The sequence below is a fragment of the Pseudonaja textilis genome, chromosome 8, assembly GCF_049901715.1.
Source record: "Pseudonaja textilis isolate UNSWEBS1 chromosome 8, rPseTex1.2, whole genome shotgun sequence".
In the NCBI taxonomy this organism is placed as follows: domain Eukaryota; kingdom Metazoa; phylum Chordata; class Lepidosauria; order Squamata; family Elapidae; genus Pseudonaja; species Pseudonaja textilis.
Genome location: NC_141997.1, coordinates 7,060,759 through 7,081,514, shown reverse-complemented (window position 1 = coordinate 7,081,514; position 20,756 = coordinate 7,060,759). Strand labels below are relative to the sequence as shown.

The 20,756-nt window shown below is 38.1% G+C and overlaps 1 protein-coding gene across 1 annotated transcript in view; it reads left to right on the top strand.

Annotated features, from left to right (window-relative positions):
• The window catches only part of PHEX (phosphate regulating endopeptidase X-linked), a 150,114-nt gene that overhangs the window by 32,189 nt on the left and 97,169 nt on the right, over nt 1-20,756 (top strand). Inside the window, exons 4-9 of the mRNA XM_026714276.2 lie at nt 7,072-7,158; nt 9,953-10,179; nt 11,666-11,734; nt 13,264-13,380; nt 19,200-19,283; nt 19,535-19,680. Coding sequence (XP_026570061.1) covers nt 7,072-7,158; nt 9,953-10,179; nt 11,666-11,734; nt 13,264-13,380; nt 19,200-19,283; nt 19,535-19,680 — 730 coding nt within the window. The remainder of the gene's footprint in view (nt 1-7,071; nt 7,159-9,952; nt 10,180-11,665; nt 11,735-13,263; nt 13,381-19,199; nt 19,284-19,534; nt 19,681-20,756) is intronic.

Here is a 20,756-nt window from a genome sequence, read left to right as displayed (position 1 = left end):
ATGTTTTGAGGGTTTTTCTAGTGACATCTGGAGAAATTTTGCCCCATTAGGATATTGGGGTTAAAATTTCACATGCCAAAGGTGAAGAAAATGGGCATTTTACATAAAGTCTTTCAATAAACCCTGGAAGTGAGGTTTGACACAGGGGTGGGATTCAAATTTTTAACAACTGGTTCTTTGGGCATGGCTTAGGTGGTGGGCATGGCTTGATGATCATGTGACTGGGTGGACATGGCTTGGTGGTCATGTTATTGGCTGGGTGTGACCAATTCAATATCACTCACATCAAGGCATGCATCTCATGACTGTGGGGATGCTGCAACAGTCGTAAGTGTGAAAAATGGTCATAAGTCACTTTTTTCAGTGCTATTGTAACTTTGAATGGTCACTCCACAAAAGCAAAGTACCAGCAAAGGAGTGGAAAAAAACTCCAGAGACGTTCCTGAGACAGGAAGTCTATTTCTGCCAAGTATGTAATAAGGGTTAATGGAGAGGCAGTTTCTGTAAGCAACATCAGAATGTTTCCTTCCTGCCTTCCTTTACAGGATTAGGCCAATAATTTCTTCTAACAACCATTTCTCCGAACTGCTTAGAAAGTTAACAACCGGTTCTAGCGAATAGGTGCAAACTGGTAGAATCCCACCCCTGTTTTGACATGAATTGGCCATCTTGTGAATAAATTATAAACAGAAATTCAGTGTTTTGTTCCAAAGTTGTACATTTTGCTTTTAAGGTAAAATAATGTGCACCGGTGGTGGGATTAAAATTTTTTTACTACCGGTTCTCTGGGCGTGACTTGGTGGGCATCGTGTGGCTTGGTGGGCATGGCAGGGGAAGGATACTGCAAAATCCCCATTCTCTTCCCACCCCATTAACCTGCTGTCCAGCTCCGTTCTCCTGTGCAGGGCAACAAAAGAAGATCCAGCCAATCAGCTGGGATGCGGGAGGCAGCGAATAGATGGGGGTGGGGCCAATCAAGAGATGGTATTCGCCTCTGAACTACTCAAGTAGTTCTTTGAACTACTCAAAATTTCTGCTACTGGTTCTCCAGAACTGGTCAGAACCTGCTGAATACCACCTCTGATGTGCACCACATATTCAGGATTCAAATCTTACTAAATAATTGTTTTCCAGTTTTTCCTGCATCTTTTTCCACCTTCTTCTTTGCCTGTTTTCTGTGACCATTTTACTCCTATGAATAGAATGAATTAGCTGGAAGGAACCTTGGAGGTCTTCCAGTCCATCCCCCTGCTCAAGCAGGAGAACATATACTATTTCAGATAAGTGACTGTCTGACTCTTCTTAAAAACATCCAGTGATGGAGTGCCATGATTTCTGGAGGCAAGCTGTTCCACTGGTTAATTGTCCTCACTGTTAGGAAATTTCTCCTTAATTCCAAGTTGCTTCTTCTTTTGATTAGTTTCCAACCATTGTTTCTTGTCCTGCCCTCAGATGCTTTGTAGAATAATTTGACCCCCTCTTCTTTGTGGCAGCCACTCAAGTATTGGAGTACTGCTATCATATCATCCCTAATTCTTCTTTTCTTTAGACTAGCCAAACCCAAATCCTGCAACTATTGTTCATATGTTTTGTCTCCAGGCCTTTGATCATTTTAGTTGCTCTTCTCTGAACTTTTTCCAAAATCTCAACTTTTTTTTTGAGGTATAGTGACCAAACAGACAGTAAGCAGCAGGTGAAGCTAGGCAAAATCACATCTGATACCTGTACAATTAGCACAGGAGCCCCCCAGAGCTGTGTGCTCTCTCCTCTTCTCACTATATACCAATGACTGCATCTCAAAAGATCCCTCTGTTAAAGTACTGAAGTTTGCAAATGATGTAATTGATCTCATTCAAGACAAAGATGAATCCGCATACAAACGGAGGTTGAACAACTAGCCTTGTGGTGGAACCAGAACCATCTTGAACTAAATACACTCAAAACCGTAGAAATGGTTGTAGATTTTAGGAGAAACCCTCCTATACTGCCACCTCTTACAATACTAGACAACACAGTATGAACAGTAGAGACCTTCAAGTGTCCAGGTTTTATCATATCTCAAGATTTAAAATGGACACCTAACATCAAAAACATCATCAAAAAAGCGCAACAAAGAAGGGTTTTCTGTGCCAACTCAGAAAGTTCAAACAGCCCAAGGAGCTGCTGATTCAGTTCTACAGAGGAATTATTGAGTCTGTCATCTGCATCTCTATAACTGTCTGGTTTTGCTCTGCAATGAAACAAGACAGACACAGACTTCAACTGATAATTAGAACTGCAGAAAAAACAATTGCTACCAACCTGCCTTCCATTGTGGACCTGTACACTGCATGAATCAAAAAGAGAGCTGTGAAAATATCTACAGACCCCTCACATCCTGGACATAAATTATTTCAACTTCTACCCTCAAAATGACACTATAGGGCACTGCATACCAGAACAACTAGACACAAGGACAGTTTTTCCCCTGAATGCCATCACTCTGCTGAACAATTAATTCCCACCATACTGTCAAACTACATAGTAAAACTGTATTACTATTATTCTTCTCATCCTTCCTATTACCTGTCTCTTCCCACTTATGACTATAACTGTGTTGCTTGTATCTTTACAATTTATATTGTTTTATTTGTTTCTTAGTATGATCTGATTGCTTACTAGAAACATATGACTATCACTAAGTGTTGTCTCTTATGATTCTTGATGAATATATTTTATTTTTTCTTTATGTACACTGAGAGCATATGCACCAAAGACAATTTCCTTGTATGTCCAATCACACTTGGCCAATAGATAATTCTATTCTATTCTAAAATTGTTGCATATTCTAGGTATGATCTTACTAGGGTTTTATAAAGTGTTAGTAATACTTCATGTGATCTTGATTGCATGTCTCTGTTTATACAACCTTCTGAATATATGGCAACCCACATTTTCTCAAAATATATTGATTCATAGATGTAATGGAGATTTGTCAATAACTTTCCATGTGTTGTAACCATATTGAATGACAGTTAATGCCAAAAACAACTTCCTCTTCCAAATAAAAAAGGCATCAAAAACCAGTGGTGAAGCAATGCAAATATCCTCAAAGTACACACTCAAAATCACTGACAAGAAGAATGAGGGGTAATATTGATTCAGGGGACATGATTTGAGAGGAAAAAAAATGGCTTAATCTCAGAAACAGCAATGTCATCACTCCACCTCACCTAATTGTATGTACTCTTGATATGGTAAGAAGACAGCCGAAGTATTTTAGGTCTAACTTTTCATAGGTAGGATTTTTTTTTCCTTCATAAATTAAATGGAAGAAGTTTAATTTGTGAAGGAAGTTGAAGGGTATGAAATGTAGAGTGAAACTATGATTGTTTGTAGGCTGGGAAAGTGGCAGGGGCTAGAAATAGCAAGTAAGATTAGAGGTAACACTTTACCACAAATATATGGTTAGTTTCAAAATAGTTCTTTTTCTGAGAGAAAAAAATCCTGTAGGAGTATTTAGCTTTTAGTGGAGGATAGACTTCATTTTAACTGGATATGATTACTATTTACTCTTAGGATAACAGTGTATCCTATTTAGGCTTATATCCTAAACCGATGATGTCTGTTCTAACTGTACCTTTGTAAGACGATCTACAGCATAGGGTAGGGCTTTTACCTTCCCTGGCTCCATCCAATTCATTTGAGATTTGAAAGAAAAATGCAATTTAAAGTTGAGAAGTAGTAACTCGGAAAAACATCTATTCTTATAATGAATATAGTTGCTTTTGAGAAGCAGCTATATTATGAAGGAAAATGGAAGCTGACTTGTTTATTATTGATTATATATATATTATGGTCAGTTATCCATGTTTTATTTCTATAATAGCCTTACAACAAACTTTGAGGTAAGCAGGAGTGAAAGAAAGTATAAAGTATAAAAGAATAGGAATCTACTATACTTTATTGTGTGTGATGTATTTGTGTCCCCCTCTCCTTAGCATTTTCCACAAGTGCAAGGTCCACTTTTTATTTTAACAAATCAACCAAGTGTTGATCCATCCATTGTTGAACAAGTTGAAACAGTGATTTGGCCAAAGTCACCCAGCCAACTTTCAGTTCTAAGGCAGTACTAGAATCTGTAGTCTACTGGTTTTTAGCTGGTGCCTTAACTGCTGGATCGAACTGACTGTTGCACACACACGCTTTCCTTCTATGTCAGCTACAGATGTCTCTTTGCTTTTTTAATCAGAATTAGGTAAATTCTGTGAATTTACAAAAAATTGGAAAATTTAGATAGCTTAAGTGAGAGAGCATGAACCCTTTGAACCTGCACTGAAGTGCATAGGTGAATCATGAGACAAATTATGACATTTCACTGCTTTAGAGCTCACTTAAATATCAACTTTGGCACCTACTGTTTCCATTTCCTGTTTCCAGTGCTGTGATAACCTGGGGCGTGGTACAAAGGCAATACAGTCAGATAATCAGTAGGAGTTCCTTTATTAGCTCCAAATTTGCCCCCAATGTCCTGGTTACCTGCTGGCTAGAGAAAACCTCTCCCAGGAACAGCCATTGGCTGCAGAGAATCAAGTCCAAAACATGGTCAACAAAAACTGTAACTGTAAGTCCAATCAAGCCAAAATTAATTCGACAGGGCAGGAGCAAGAATTCCAGACATGAAGGCATGGCAACTGCATTCTCTTCGCTGATGATGTAAAGCTATTCAACACTACAGACAATACTGCTACCCTTCAAAAAGATCTAGACTATGTATCAGAATGGTCAAACAAATGGCAACTTCAAATCTCAACAAATAAATGCTCTGTCTTACATATTGGCAAAAAATAAATAAATCAGAAAATAAAATACAGGATGAATAGTCAAGACTTTGTTGATGATCCAAACACTGTCAAGGTTCTTGGGGTACTCATCTCTAATGATCTAAGTGCCAGAGCCCACTGTAACTACATAGCCAAAAAGGCGTTAAGAGTTGTTAACCTAATCTTATGTAGCTTTTTCTCTGGTAATATTACACTACTAACTAGAGCATACAAAACATTTGCGAGACCAATACTCGAATACAGCTCATCGGTCTGGAACCCACATTACGTATCTGATATTAACACAGTTAGGAAAGTCCTGAAATATTTCACAAGAAGAGTTCTCCACTCCTCCACTCATTGCAGAATACCTTATGCCACCAGACTTGAAATTCTAGACCTAGAAAACCTACACTGCTTTCGGTCCGATCTAAGTATAGTATATGAAATCATGCATTGCAATGTCCTACCTGTCAATGAATACTTCAGCTTCAACCATAACAATACAAGAGCAAACAATAGATTAATCAAGGTTAATCGCACCAAACTTGATTGCAGGAAATGCGACTTCAGCAACAGAGTGATCAGTGTCTGGAATCCTCTACCTGATTCTGTGGTTTCTTCCCCAAACCCCAAAAACTTTAACCTTAGACTATCTACTATTGACCTCACCCCTTTCCTAAGAGGTCTGTAGAGGGCATGCATAAGTGCACCAATGTGCCTACCATCCCTGTCCTATTGTTTCTTTTATTTTTTTACTTTTCTTAATGTATCCATGTATTCATAAGTACGTTTTTACTTATACCTATTATCTTGTAAGCAATTGACAAACCAAATAAATAAATAAAATAAATAAATAACTCCATATGGCTGGGAAGACTCCTGGGAACACAGATAACTAAAGTCAACACAAGATAAACTCATGTTTGCTCCCAGCAGTGCCACAGTCAGCATGTATTTCTTTTAAACTTTCATTCCCAGGTGTGGGTAATGAAGGGAATCAGGGCCCTTTCTCCCCCGTAAGCCATGCAACCCATGTTGCTCTCTTCTTCATTCCTCCCTGCATGCCCTAGATGAAGAGGGGGTGGGCCTGGGTCTTCCTCTGAACTCCCTCTCCCTTGTTCTATCTCTCCCTTTGTTCTATATCTCCAGCCGGACTTTGCCCTTCCCCATTTTCTTTCATAGCCAATGGAGCCCCAACCGCTGTCAGCTGTTTGTCTTCTTCCTCAGATTCAAACTCTGACAGGGGCATGATAGCTCTATGTAAATCATGGCTTGAGTCAATTGACTTGGAGTGTGTTATAGATAACTAGGTCAAAGTAACCCACCCCCTCCCCAGAACATTTAGAATGGTTTCAGGGAAATTAAGGTGGGAGCTAAAGAAAGGGAGCAAGATAATTGACTTTTACATTTCTTTCGAAATATGTAATGCCCTTGTTGAATCGAGGAGAAATCTCATTGTTTCTCAGATACAATTTTAACTTTGCCAGATCAAGCCCTGCATTTCTAGAGTGGGCCTGCATTAAATTTGATATAATTTGGTATTTCAATTATTTAGGAAAGGAAAAAAAAACACTTAAATGTTCCTTCCTATTTATGTTTCAAAACAAAAACAGCCAATTTCCTCCACCCTTTGTTTTGCTGTAATTGTGTATATGCTCATTCTGTTTCAAATGTGTGTATGTACATCTGACATTTCTTTCTTTGAGGAAATATTATGCAATTAAAATTCTTGATTCCAAACTAACCTTTCATATAATAAATATAATATATGATGTAAAATAAGAAACAGAGCAATATGTAATTATAATCTGGGTAGAATGATCATATATGAATGAAGCTTTTCCCAAAAGTTCCCAACATCATCACTTTCTTACCAATAAAATAAAAGGTGAAAATGGAACTGATGTTATATAATTGTTGCTGGCTCTACCAGAATTTTGAATAGGAATGCATGTATTAGAGTTCCCATTTTTGACCAAGAATAGGAGAGAGCAATTCAGCTTGTCTCTTTGGTGTTTAATATTCATTCTAATGTCAGTGATGCCATTCCAGAACAGACTATAACATTCAGTGCAACTCTAATACTTCTCACCATGTGAAGTTTAATATTTTCTAAGTCTCTCAATCAAAAATGTCCATGGCAGCCAATCTAAATATCTAAAAAAATATTCCCAAGAATTCAGGTATCTTAACTACATTGTGGCATTCTGAACTGTTTTCTGATAATAATAAATGTCTTGGGGGTGGTGGAATCTATTCTTTACAGCTCTCCTTGAAAAACCGCTTAGCAAAAGACGAGACAATGAAGCTGTCCAGAAGGCCAAGATACTTTATTCTTCATGTATGAATGAAAGTGAGTAACTATTTCCATATTGTTAAAAACTATATGGTGCACAATTATTAGTCTCTATTAGGAGAAGAAAGATGTACCAAAATTAATTTTAAACAATCTAGAAAGTCCTAATGCACATATACAATGATTTTTACATTTCAGATATTTGCAGTGGAGCACCTTTTTCTGATTGCAGTTCAATCTGTGCAATATTATATCACTTAAATAAATATGAAGGCTGCTATTGATATTTGTGTATGAAACATGTATTGTATAATCTTTAATGTAGCTTTTTTATTGCTCATTTGTTATGCTGGATAGTGTTGATAACAAATGTATTATAACACACCAATAAATACCAGTTTGATTGGTGACTGAGAATAGTAATTTCAGAAGCAGAACTGAGTAGTAGAATTGAGACAGGGCCTTTGAATAAATGGTTTATTATAAAAGCATACATAAACGTTTATGGTCACATTAGGATAGAATTGAAGATGATTTAATTGATGCTTTAGAGGGGTACAAAAGAAAGATTGAAGGATTCTGATTCACATAGAAAGACTGGAGAAGTAATATCAAATAATGATGTATTAGAACAATGAGGGACGTTAAATCAAATTTTAACACTTCATCTAGGATGCCTCAACTAACTCTTTGGAAGAAACAAAATAAAAGGAATGAAGAAGGATTATATAGTAGGAATTTTAGCTTTGCCCCAGAGAAGTAGGAAAATATTTTTTTCTACAAAATCTGAAAGGTGGTGGACATAAAGCACTGATTACATTGGCTATATTTGTGTTCGTATGTTTAGATTTTGGGGGGCTAATTTTTTACAGTGCAAAAACAACTTGAGGAATTATGGCATAGCAGAAACAAAAAGGAAAGATACCACCATTCTTTTACCTCATCTTTTCTTTTCTTCCACCTGTATACATGAACCTTTGGAAACTGAACTTTCAATTTAGAAATATGGAAATTTCTAACCAAGAAAAGGTTTATGTCTATATTATGGAGATTAGGTCACTTGAAACATGTCTGATAAGATGCCTTCTTGTTGTTAAACCAAATACTGTGTTTTTGGAAAGGAACATATTTTTTCAAACAGATGATTTACACATTCCAAATCTGAATCATTGAAGAAATGAGTCAGTCACAGTTTCCAGGACTGGACATCAGAAACTAAATGAATCCTAGATATGTGGAGATATTCATTGACATTTATCCTCACTTTTCCACGAATTCAAAATAGTCCTGAAATACAACTGTAGTCTTTAGTACACCCCAGAGAAATTAACTGAATCCTCCATTTCATGTAATACAATCCATTAGCTCTGCAAACTATTTGTTAGGGTTATGTCTTAACAATTCTTACATTCAAGACATTTGTAAAAAAAAAAAAAAGACACCTCCTGTATGTAGACTATGATTATCATTTCCTGAACTATGTAAACAGTAGAAGTTTCTGTCTTTCCCTCACTTCAAATTGAGAAAAGTGCTGCAGAATGCACACATTTATACAAAATTGGATCTCAGTGGAACTGAGAATATTTAATTGCTTTTGATTCTAATTAGGAGAAACTTGAATATATAGCCTAGATCCTACATATTGGTGAGCAGTGAATCATAGGAAAAATTTTCATTTGGCTGCAATGGAAATGCTTTTCAGACACCTATTGACTGAAAGACAAAGGAGGAGAAGAACTTGTTACATGCAAACTCAGAGAGAGTGGAGAGGGAGACAGTGTAAAAAAAAAAGCTAATGAAGAAAGAACACATATTTCCCAGACTAGAGATAATTCTTATATCAATAAAGGTACTCCAACACCCTCCAACTATATTTTAACTCAAAGATTAGAAGATAAAGACTAGAATTTAAATGTAGGAAGACAGACCTATGCATAGGCTTTGTAATAATTCTGTTTGCATATGCTTTCATTCTTGTCAGCAAATATAGCTGAGTTGTGTCTGAGAATTGTCTAAGCAAAACAGTAAGTTAGTTTCAAAGTAAGGGGACAAAGTCTGACAGCCAGAGATTATGTTACTGTTGGTGCTACCTAAAACTGCAACTTGAAGTAGAGATAGTCTGCCTCGCCCTCTGCTATTATGTACAGCAATGACCAGTATTAATCAGGGTTCTAGCAGAAGTGCATAATCGGGTACATGCTGACCAGCTAGTGCAGAACCTGACCATCCATCATACTGAGTCAAAAGCTTGGATGATTTGCATTTGCTCCTAAGGTTGCCAGTGACTGAACAGCAGTCAAGGCCTGAACAGACAGATGGCAAGAGCAGACATTTTTCTGCTCTCTGTGCCAAGACAAGCTATTCAAAGTGGCTAATGTTTAGGCTAAATCTATGGTTCTAGTTGACATATATAAAGAAATATACATAATGATAGGAAAACAGCTTTTGTTGCCAACAATATACAGACATAGGTATTTTAGAAGTGGATTTTTTTTTTTGCAAGATGCCTTCTGTCAGGGTTGTCAGACTCAAGGCCGGTGGATCGGATCTGGCCCATGGGGTATTTAGATCTGGCCTGTAGGGCTGCCCTAGGAATAGCGAAGGACCGGCCCATGGTGCCTCTGCCAGTGAAAACGGAGCTTGGGAGGGTCTCCTACAACCCTCTGCCAGTGAAAATGGAGCTCAGGAGGGCTGGCACAGCACTACAGGTGCCCCCGATATGAGTGACATTGAGCTGGCCACACCTATACTGTTCCCCTGAGGTCAAACACAACTCTCATGCGGCCCTCAATGAAATTGAGTTTGACACCCCTGCCTTACATTGACTGCTATTTTTTTTTCATTTCCCCAGATAAGATAGAAAAAGCTGATGCAAAACCACTTCTAAACATGCTGAAGCATTCTCCGTTTCGCTGGCCTGTGCTGGAATCAAACATTGGGCCTGAAGGTCTGTGGTCAGAAAGGAAGTTCAGCATGCTCCAGACCCTTGCTACTCTTCGTGGACAATATAGCAATTCTGTTTTCATCCGATTATATGTGGCTTCAGATGATAAGGCTTCTAATGAGCACATCATAAAGGTATTATTAAGGAAGCCATACATGTGGTATTTTCAATTAATTTCATTTTATTATTTAGTATTCTGTCCTTAACCTGGAGTAGAAGATTCTGGCAATTGGACTGCAGCAGTGTGTTCTAAACAGGACTGGCTTTAAAGACCATCTAGATTATAGATGCTGGATAGTGCAAAATATACTAGTCTGCTTGCTGGTGAACCACAACAACCAAGAAAAAGCCATTCTGCATTGGCTGAAGTGCAGTTCAGACTGCTAGTTTTATCTTGAAAAACCCTATATGGCTTGCCTGTTAAGTACCTTCAGACCTTTTTCATATGGAATTGAATGATCTGATGTACTGTATGCTGACAAATTGTTAATGGCTCCAATGACAAAGTTGTTGGGGATGGGGCCCATGTGTATTACACCCAATATTTTTTTCATTGTGGTCCTTGCATTATGTGACAGTCTTCCCTGGAGGTCTAATCAGTGCCCATCCTAATAGTCTTCTTCAAACTAGTAAAAACCTCATTTCGAGAGAGCATTTGGTATGGTGACTATATGCCATTGCTAGGCCTGTAACATATTTCTTATTATTGTATTGTTGTCTTAATTAAACATGTCTAGAAACCCATGCAGATTGTAATGGTGTATAAAAGATAGGAACAAACTTAGAGACAATAAACACATCATAGATGTATAATTTAGTTAGTTATTCACTTTATATATAATGTATATGAAGGTACAATTATGGAAGCCATGTAGAGATAGGATGTAGGCTTTTGAATAGCAAGTTAGTATTCAAAATTAAACAAGAAAGAAGGAATGCAAATTTGTAGTACCACATGGACATGAGCTATTTATACCTCAGAGAATTCCTTCTTAACCACATATGGAAGAAGGTATAGCATATTTTAAATCTGTATTTAATTAAGCCTTCAGCTAATTTTGTTAACAGTATTTATAAAACTTTTACATCTGTGTTCAACAACATCCTGACATCTGGTTATTAGTATGTATATATGTAAATGACTAAAAGTTGGAAAAATTTAACAGTATTCCTGATGGCATTCTATAGTTATTTCTAATTTAATTTTCAATAATCTTCTTTATAGAAAGTACATTACCATATTCTATTTAATTTTTGAAGAAATGTGTTGTTCTTACATTGCCTTGCTATGAAATTTTCACATTTTTGGGATGAAGCAATTTTGTTTTGTAAAATTAAAACTCCTCAAGGTCTACATATTGATTTTGTCAAAAATGCAGAACATCCAGGGTTAATAAATGGAAGACTTTTATGGACATTGTAATGTGTTCTGAATTCTGCCCATCCCCTTTAACTTATAATGCTATATTGGATGTTGGTATTGCAATACTGCTACAAATCTATTCACAAATAGTCTCTCTAAGATCTTTGGGTTTATCTCTGAAGTCTGGTTATAGAACTACAGTCCAAACTGTGTTTTTGTAAATCTAATATATAGTAATTCTTATTTTATTTATATAGTTAGATCAAGCATCTCTGACTCTATCAGCACGGGAAGACTACCTGGACAATACCACAGAAGCTAAATCTGTGAGTGTTATTTACTCAATCACCTAAGTACATTCAGGATGTTTTCCCAGCCTATCTGGAATTACAATTCCCAAAAGCTAGCTGGATTCAGGGAGTGAAATACAAGCACATCTGCAAAACACCAGGCTTGGAAATTAAATGTTCATTCCTCTATATTTTGTACACTATACAGAGTATAAAGGTGATATTTCTGCTAAAAATTTACATAAACCATGTGAGAAGTGAGCTGAAAGAAAATCTTAATTATGTGATAATATATACCTTATCACTTACTATCTTTCCGGTAATTACATATCGTCCCCAACATAGCAAGTAAATATGAGGGAAGATTAAAAAATAGTATATAGCAATTGAATATTTGAACATACTCTAACATATTCTCCATACTCTAAACAATAAACATGAGCAGGGGTGGGATTCTACCAGTTCAGACTGGTTCTATAGAACCGGTAGTTATGATTCTGCACAGTTCAGAGAACTGGCAAATTGTGCTCCTATCTGGCCCTGCCCTTCTCCACCCGCCACTCCCTCCCCTGCCCAGCCAGTCCTTATCATGCATGCATGACATCGCGTGCATGCCCAACATTGCTGACTGCGTTCTCCTCCACCCAGTCACTCCTTAAGGTATTTCTTTTTTTCCCCTCCCGATGATCAGCTGTTCTGATAATCAGCTGTGCTGGGATCCCTCTCATTGTCTTACTGTTTTGCCCAGGAGGCTTCCCTGAGGCCCAGGAGGCAAAAAGGGGTGGTGTGTGTGTGGGGGGGTATTCATTATCTGCCTTCCTGGGCCCCAGGGAAACCTTCTGGGAGCAAAAATGCCCCCTGAGGAGGCTTCCTTGAGGCCCAGGAGGCAAAAAAACCCAGGTGGGGGGGGTACTGCAAAAAAAAAAAAAAGAGAAGTCACGCCCACCTAGCCATGCCCACAGTACTGGTTGTTAAAAAATTTGAATCCCACCCATGAACATGAGCAATATGTCAGTTACTTATTATCAGTAGAACCCTGCCCTGTTCTGTGACCTGTTCCTTTTCAGTATTGACCATTATTTGCAGCACAATCTTCTTTGTTAATTTATGTTGCAACCAAGGATGTCTTGCTTAGTGCAATTTTACAATCATTCATATATTGCACAAGTCTGAGTTCTTTTCTTGTGTTTAGTTTTCTGAATATGAAAATATTCCCTGATAACATAGAAAAATAAAGGAAGTACAGATGAAGTTCACACCCTAGTTCCTCAATATGCTTTCAAAACCAAACTTTTGAAGAAAGCTAGGGACCCACTTTCTCAATGTGTGTTGATTTGTGCAAATGACATGCTAATTAATATTTGTGATGATGTTAATGCTAATTCTGCTAGCAAGATTTATACAACCCATTAAATAATATCAAAATGTAATACTGAAACTGAAATTAAAAATGAAAATAAGTAAAGTGCTATGTTAGATCATTCAATATAAAATAAGGTAAGTGTTATCTGATTGAGCTATTGTCTTTTTTGCTGTATTAATGTGTGAATTTTACCCCACTATAGTACAGAGATACCTTGCTCCAGTTCATGGTTGATATCTCAGTCCTTTTGGGTGCCAATGCTTCACATGCAGAGTTGGACATGAAGTCAGTGCTTAAATTAGAAATCAAAATTGCTGAGGTTAGTGTTCTTTTAAGTATAGATTTTAGCTGCACTTGTGGTACCCAGTCTTCAGATGAACTTTGGATTTATATCTCCATTCAACACTGTTCTTTCCCAGATTTGTAATTCAGTGACAAAAGGCAGTGTGCCATCTTGGTTGCTGTTGCCTCTTCTGCATCTGTTATTTTCTTCCATCTGTCTTTGGAAGAACATTTGAATAACAGAGTAACAGAATAATAGAGTTGGAAGCAGTGGAAGATTAAGACTCACTGGTGCCCTAAGCACTGACAAATCTTGGTACTCCCCTCCTTTGTACATACTGTACAAACGAAGCCATATTCTCAACTTTGTGGTGCCCCCTTTGGGCCTGGTGCCCTAAGCACATGCTTAGTCTGCTTAATGGTTAATACACCACTAGTTGGAAGGGACCTTGGAGGTCTTCTAGCCCAACTCCCTGCTCAAACATTTACCAGTTATACACCATTTCAGACAAATGGTTGTCCAGTCTTTTCTTAAATACCTCCAGTGTTAGAGCATGCACAACTTCTGAAAATAAATCATTCTGTTAATTACTTGTTCTAACTGTCAAGAAATTTCTCCTTGGTTCTAGGTTGGTTCTCTCCTTAATTAGTTTCCATCCATTGCTTCTTGTCCTGCCTTCACATGCTTTGGATAATAGGTTGACCCCCTCTTCTTCTTACATATTGGAACACTGCTATCATGTCATCCTGGTCCTTCTTTCCATTATACTTCTTTTGAACCACAGTTCTTTGCAATCAAATAAAGTGAAGTAGCATACATTTTATAAACTTTGGCCATTTAGGGTGAAAAATATTCTCATTTTTGAGGTTGGCAGGCACAGATAGACTTTCAGTGATATTTAATCAAATATAATTTTCAATGTTTTTAATTCTATTGGTACCAGTGATTCAGTAAGTACTTAAGATTCCCTTTTAGATTCTTGTTTTTATACTTTATTGTCTTTTTATATAATTTTATTTTTGTACTTTATCTTTTTAATTTTTTTGTACTCCATCCTTTTTTTGCTGATCTTTGACCATAATAAAGGTTGAAAAAAAGATGATCAGAAGCATTAAATTTAAATTAAGTATCCTCTGCTTATAGAGAAAGGATATTTGATCATAATTAAATATGATATTTAAAATTTATTGGTTATGTAACTGTATACTGCATGCGCCTCCTAATAAGTAAAATACAAACAATATGTTGGTATGCAAAATAGTTATTAAACAAGAGACCTTAGCTTTTATTTAAGGTAACTGGGAAGTATGTAAATATAAATCCTCCAATTACAATGAAAATTTTGTATGTTTTATACCTGTGTTGCAAAGTCACACACATAGCACTCAGCGTTGGAACTTTTATCATGATGCAAAATGACTTTGACAAGAGATAAATTAGAACCCTTAGCTAGGCAAAGTATTTTTTTTAAGTCCAGCATAAGATAACATTCAGAAATGATTGAAGCATAAGAAGGAAGAAGTACAATTCAGTACTTGATTTGCAAGATATTATTATTATGCCTAAGCATAATACAATAAGTTTAGTCTTCCTGTAGAATTGATTTACTGATCAGGTATACCTTTCCTTGTAAGGCAGGGGTGTCAAACTCAATTTCATTGAAAGCCACATCAGGGTTATGATTGACCTTGAGGGGCCGGGGTGTGCATGTCCAGGGTGGGTGTGGTCAGCTCCCATTGCTCGCTCTCCTTGGCCAGGTTGCTCACGGTATGTGCAGGAGGAGTGTGTGGGTCAGAAGGAGGCCCACTCTCTCTCCTTGCTCTCTTCCCTTCTTTGTCTTTCCACTTTCTCCTTTCCTGTCCCTTCTTGGATGTTCAAAAAGTGGGGGGGAGGGAATTTCTCAATGCCTCCTTGTCTTGTGATCAAATGCCAGTGGTTTGCTAGTAGTTTGTGGCCACTTGAAAGACTGAGAACAAGTCAGGCTCAGTTTATCCCATACTTGCATTTAGTGGGGGCATCCACAGGCAACAGTACAACTGTGGCTATACTGTGGTAGTTGATCAGAGCTCAACTTTTTATGTGCAACAGCTGTAGCATTTAGGAGCAGAGGCAAGTTAGTTGCTTTTCATACATAATTCTTAAAAGGGCTCTCTTGTAGGGACCCTGCCATGGTCTAATTCAGACTGGAAATATAGCAAAGGAAAATATTTTCCCCACTCTGCTTTGTTCTGTTTTCCTCACTGGAAATGGCTGTTTGCTACACACATGGAGGGGATACCTTCCCAAGAGCTCACAATTTAAGAATATCAATGTATTCTTAATTGTACATGAGGTATCTTTGGGTATTTCTGGGCGGGGAGGGCCATGGGGCAGGCCTAGTTATAAAACAGGCCTTCAAGTCCTCCCCAACCCACTAAGATACCTCATACTTCTCCCTCCTTTCCTTCCATACCAGACTCGCAAACATCTGTCTCCTTTCTGCCACTATTTCTTTACCTTTGTGGTAAAGAACCTTTGAAGGAGGAGGGGAGAGTTGGCTTGGAAATGCTTCTTGTGCTGACAATGGACACTCCTGTGTGCCATAATATCGCACAAGTTCAGGCACTCATCCTGTTTTGCAGAATCAGGGACCCAGAAACTTTCCTTCTCAATGTAAAAAGTGTTTGGAGCACTGGTCTCCTGCTCCTCCTGACAAACTACTTTCCAACACCGCTGTGTCAGGGATGCTCCCTGCCTGCTAAAATCCACTATGGACAGAGCTCCTTCAACAACCCATCCTGTGGCCAGAACCAGGAAGATTGCTATGGAATCAACTGGGGTGCAGGATCCAATGCTGTCCATGGCCCAGGTGCACTGCTCTCTCATGCACAGGCCTTACAGTTTGAGTGCGCCCCTCACACCCACATTCAGTCTGCTGGAGTTCACCACACCAGGAGAGGAATGAGACCCCGTTGTCCCACAGAGCACTTATGCATGAAAATGGGGTGTCTGTGTGCAAACGGGGCACTTGGAATGATTTTTGAAGACAAACCTGCTGCTGCGCCTTTGAAGAAAGCTTCAGCTTAGACACAATTGGGGCACCCAAGCTAGTGGTGGTGGCAGGAGCCACCTGAGCAGCCATGATCCCTGCTTCCCAGCCAGCCAGCACCACCTGACCTACTCTCTGCCTGGCCAGCCAGCCAGCACAAAGCCTCCTCTTTCTCCTTGTCCTCCCTGCTCAACTGGTGGTGGTCTCCATGGGACAGGGTCTCATTCCTCTCCTGGCGCAGCAAAGTCTGCTGGGCTGGATGCAGGTGTGAGGGGTCTGGCCCCACAGTGCCTCCTTGCTCAGTTGAAGGCTTCATTCAGCCTTCAAACAGTAAGGCCAGTGCACATAAGTGAGCAGCGCACCTGGGCCACATAAGGCATTGGTTCCTGCACCTGACTGATTCCAATTTCATGGCTGGCTTTAGAGTCTGAGGGCAAGAACAAAGTCTTCAGCTGAGTGAGGAAGCACTGTGGGGCCAGGCCTCTCATACCCATGTCCAGCCCACCTGAGTTTGCCACACTGGGGGAGGAATGAGACCCTGTTGTCCCATGGAGCATGCTTGCATGCAAATGGGCCATCTTCATGCAAATGGGTGCTTGGACCAATCTTTGAGGGCAAGCCCTTGCTGCACCTCTGCTTTTAGCTTGGACACAGTCAGGGCACTCAAGGTGGTGGTGACAGTCACCTGAGCAACCATGATTTCCCCCATCCCCAGCCAGCCAGCACTGCCTGATCTACTCCCTGCCTGGCCAGCTGACCAGTGCAAAGCCTCACCATTCTTCTCCTCATCCTCCATGCCCAAGTGGCAGTGGGCTCCGTGGGCTCATTCTTCTGCTGGTACAGTGAACTCTGGCAGGCTGGACATGAGTGTGGGGAGCCTGGCTCCATGGTGCTGCTTCACTCAGTTGAAGGCTTCATTCCTGCACGCAAACAGTAAGGCCTGTGCACGCAAGCAAGTAGTTCATCTGGGGCACGGACAATGTTGGTTCCTGCATCCAGCCTTAGATCGGACCCTCAAGCTTCCCTGGAACCAATGAGGAGCTGGCCAGCTGCCTTGGCCCTGCTCCCTCTGTGTATGCACAGGAAGTAGTGAGTACGCAAATGCTGTCATCCTGGGTGAAAGGGAGTTGCTCAAAACGCAGTCAGCCTGCTGGAGAAGATGGTCCACAGGGACACCAGGCATGTTTGCTGCCTCCTGTCCATGCATCTAGGGAGTGGGGAGGTGCTGGGGAGGCCCCCCACTAGCTCCAGTGTGGCCGCATGGATCTAAGGCTGACCATGTCCCAGCCTGGATGGCCACCTCTGATATGTAGATCAGTGCCTGGTCAGCCTGGACTGGGCAGAGGTGCTGTAGGCCAGCCATTTAGTGTTTCTAGGGTAGCTCCACTGGCCAGATCTAACCACATTGTGGGCTGGAGCTGGCCCACAGGCCTTGAGTTTGACACCCATGATCTAAGATTTTAGAAGGCACTAATAGAAATAAACGTGTGTACAAATACTTTTTTAAAAAAACTGGACACTATATTTTGAGACAAATCTCTTTGTCAGTGGACTCAAGTAATAAAAATACCTTTACAAGATACAGTATATAATGGAGTAAATCTTTCCATCAAAGTATAACATTTATAACGTACAAATGCATAATGAATAAATGCAAAGGACACATTAAAAAGGCACTAACCAGTGTAAAACAGGGAGAGTGCCACAGGAGAACCACCCCACCCCCCACCCCCCAGTATATTAAAGGTATAAAGCAGGGAAAAACAGGATGGAATCTTAGAAACTAAAGCAGAACTTAAATAAAACAAACAAGCAAGCAAAAAACTGATTAATTAGTAATACAATTTAGAGCATAAAAGTGTATCAAGAACATGGCCCAAATAAATCTTTTACAAAATGACAAATAACCATTCATGTACTGACCAAACATTTTGCAATAATATCTTGCAAGGCTATGGGTAGTTGAATCTATTTATGGATAAATATATAAGGGCTTTCAGTCCAGAACTAACAATTGTGTCAGAGTTCAGGATAATTGTGTTGTATAGAAGAGGAACAGTAGCAAGTTATACATAAATAGCAAAAAACCTAGAGCAAATCTAAATTATAACCCATTTGTTGTAGGGAGGAAAAATAGTAGTAAAATAGCTGCAAGAATGTTAAAAATTGAAAGGCTTTTGGTAAATATAATTTACTTAAGGAGTGGCTTTATGATTTTTTTTAGTGTGTATGAGAATTCAGCATCTGTGTCTAATAACTGGAAAAATACTATTAATGTTCTCTTTAAAAATAAAATTAGCAAGACTGAATGCAAAATTTAAAAGGATTTAAAGAAAATGTGTGATGAAGTAGATATAATTAATTAGGGAAAGTTTTATGTGAATATGGTGTGAAAAATAAGTTAGTAAATGTGATAAATGTGATTGTATTTTTAGACAATGGTTGAACTCTGAACAGGGAAGTAAGACAAGGATCCCTGATATGCCTTTTGTTGTTTAAGTTATTTATAGATAAACACAAATAAAATATAGAACTTACAATTACTCTCTGTGTGTATTTTACAAGAAATGAATGATTGCGAGTTATTTATAAAAGCAAAAAACTAGAAGCATAAATTATAATCATTATAATATATAGAAGAAAATTGTTAAAATAGTTATTCAGATAAGTGGTTGTTTATATATAATTATAAAATAATTCTATTTGATATCAGCAGGTTTGATGTAACATTGTTTCAGTGAAGGAACTATTAAAAGATCTGTTGATATTAACAGAGTCAGAATGGATTTCTTAGTAGCATAATATTTGTTTACATGTATCTTTGCAGATAATGATTCCACATGAGAATCGAACCAGTGAATCTATGTATAACAAAATGAACATATCAGAACTCAGCAGCATGATCCCACAGGTTGGAAAACAACTTTAATAATGCATGATTGGACTGGGTATTTACCTTTCTAAATTGAAAGCTGCTTTAGATGTGCATAAGGTACAATTTAAATTAAAATAGTTAAATATATATGTAAATAAATGCAGCTGTTTTATGAAAAGTTCAAAATATTTGCAATGTGCAGTGAACTTCAACTTTGCAATCAGGTGAAAACTTACTCAAACTTTTTTTTATAAGAGCCAAAAGCTAAACATTTATATATCTTTCAGTTTGACTGGCTGGCATATATCAAGAAGGTGATTGACACTAAACTCTATCCTGACCTAAAGGACATTGATGCTTCAGAAAATGTGGTCGTCCGAGTGCCGCAGTATTTTAAAAATTTATTCAGGATATTAGAAAGAGAAAGGAAAAAGTAAGGATTTCTCATTGATGTTGTTTTTCTGCTGGACTTTTAGAACAAATGTTGGTTCCTGGTGCACTTTGAAGTTTCATACCAAGAAATAATATATACCTGCAAAAGTCTTTCAGTTCATCATGGGACTTCCTTTATAGGATCAAAACAGAACTTTTAAAAGTTATTATAAGGATTTTTCATTTGCTTTGCAGAAACAAATGCATTAAATATATAGTAAAATCACGTGATTTTAATTTAGATAATATCAGAACAGCCTTTCCTAACAGGAGATTCTCCAAATGTGGTAGCGTACAGGGCCCATAAATGTTAGCAATATATTTCAGTGTGATGAACTATGTTATCTATTTGGCAAAGAAAAAAGGAGAAAAATAAGGAATAAAAGAACCATTTCATGAGAACATGAAGAAGCAATAGCTTCTGACTGGATAACCTTCTACTCAAATCAATACATGCTACTACTTTGTTTAAAAATGAATACAATTGCAAAACAAAATTGCAATTGCAAACAAAAGAATTGCATTTCATTTTATTTAAAATGGATGCCATTAAAAAAACCACATTGCAAAAATCAGATAAATTAGATAAATAAGACAGCAAAAGCTAAAAATGAAGAAAACAAACTGGAAAGGAGAAAGAGAAAAAAACCTTCCTTTGTTAGAATTTCCAAATAATAATGTTATAAAATTCAGATTTTAAGCAAAGGCTACATGAAATAATATTATCCAATCTTATCTTTGTTAACCTGAAGCTATCTCAAAGACTGAGAGTTGACATTGAATCCAGCATAAAATGTTGGCACACACATACATCTATTATAAAACCACTTCTTTTGCTATCTTCCAGACAGGATATATATATATTCAACCATAGATAGAGACGTTTCAATTTGAGTGCATAGAGATATATGACAATATTAATATCACTTTTATATATTTAAACCTTAACCCCCAAATCTGGTCCACCATAGTATTTATCTCTAATCAATAAGGAACTACGTGACCAAAGCTTATACGCTAAATTTCCTTGATATTTATCATCTCTCCAGCTTAAGGCAAGATTACAGCCAACCTTTC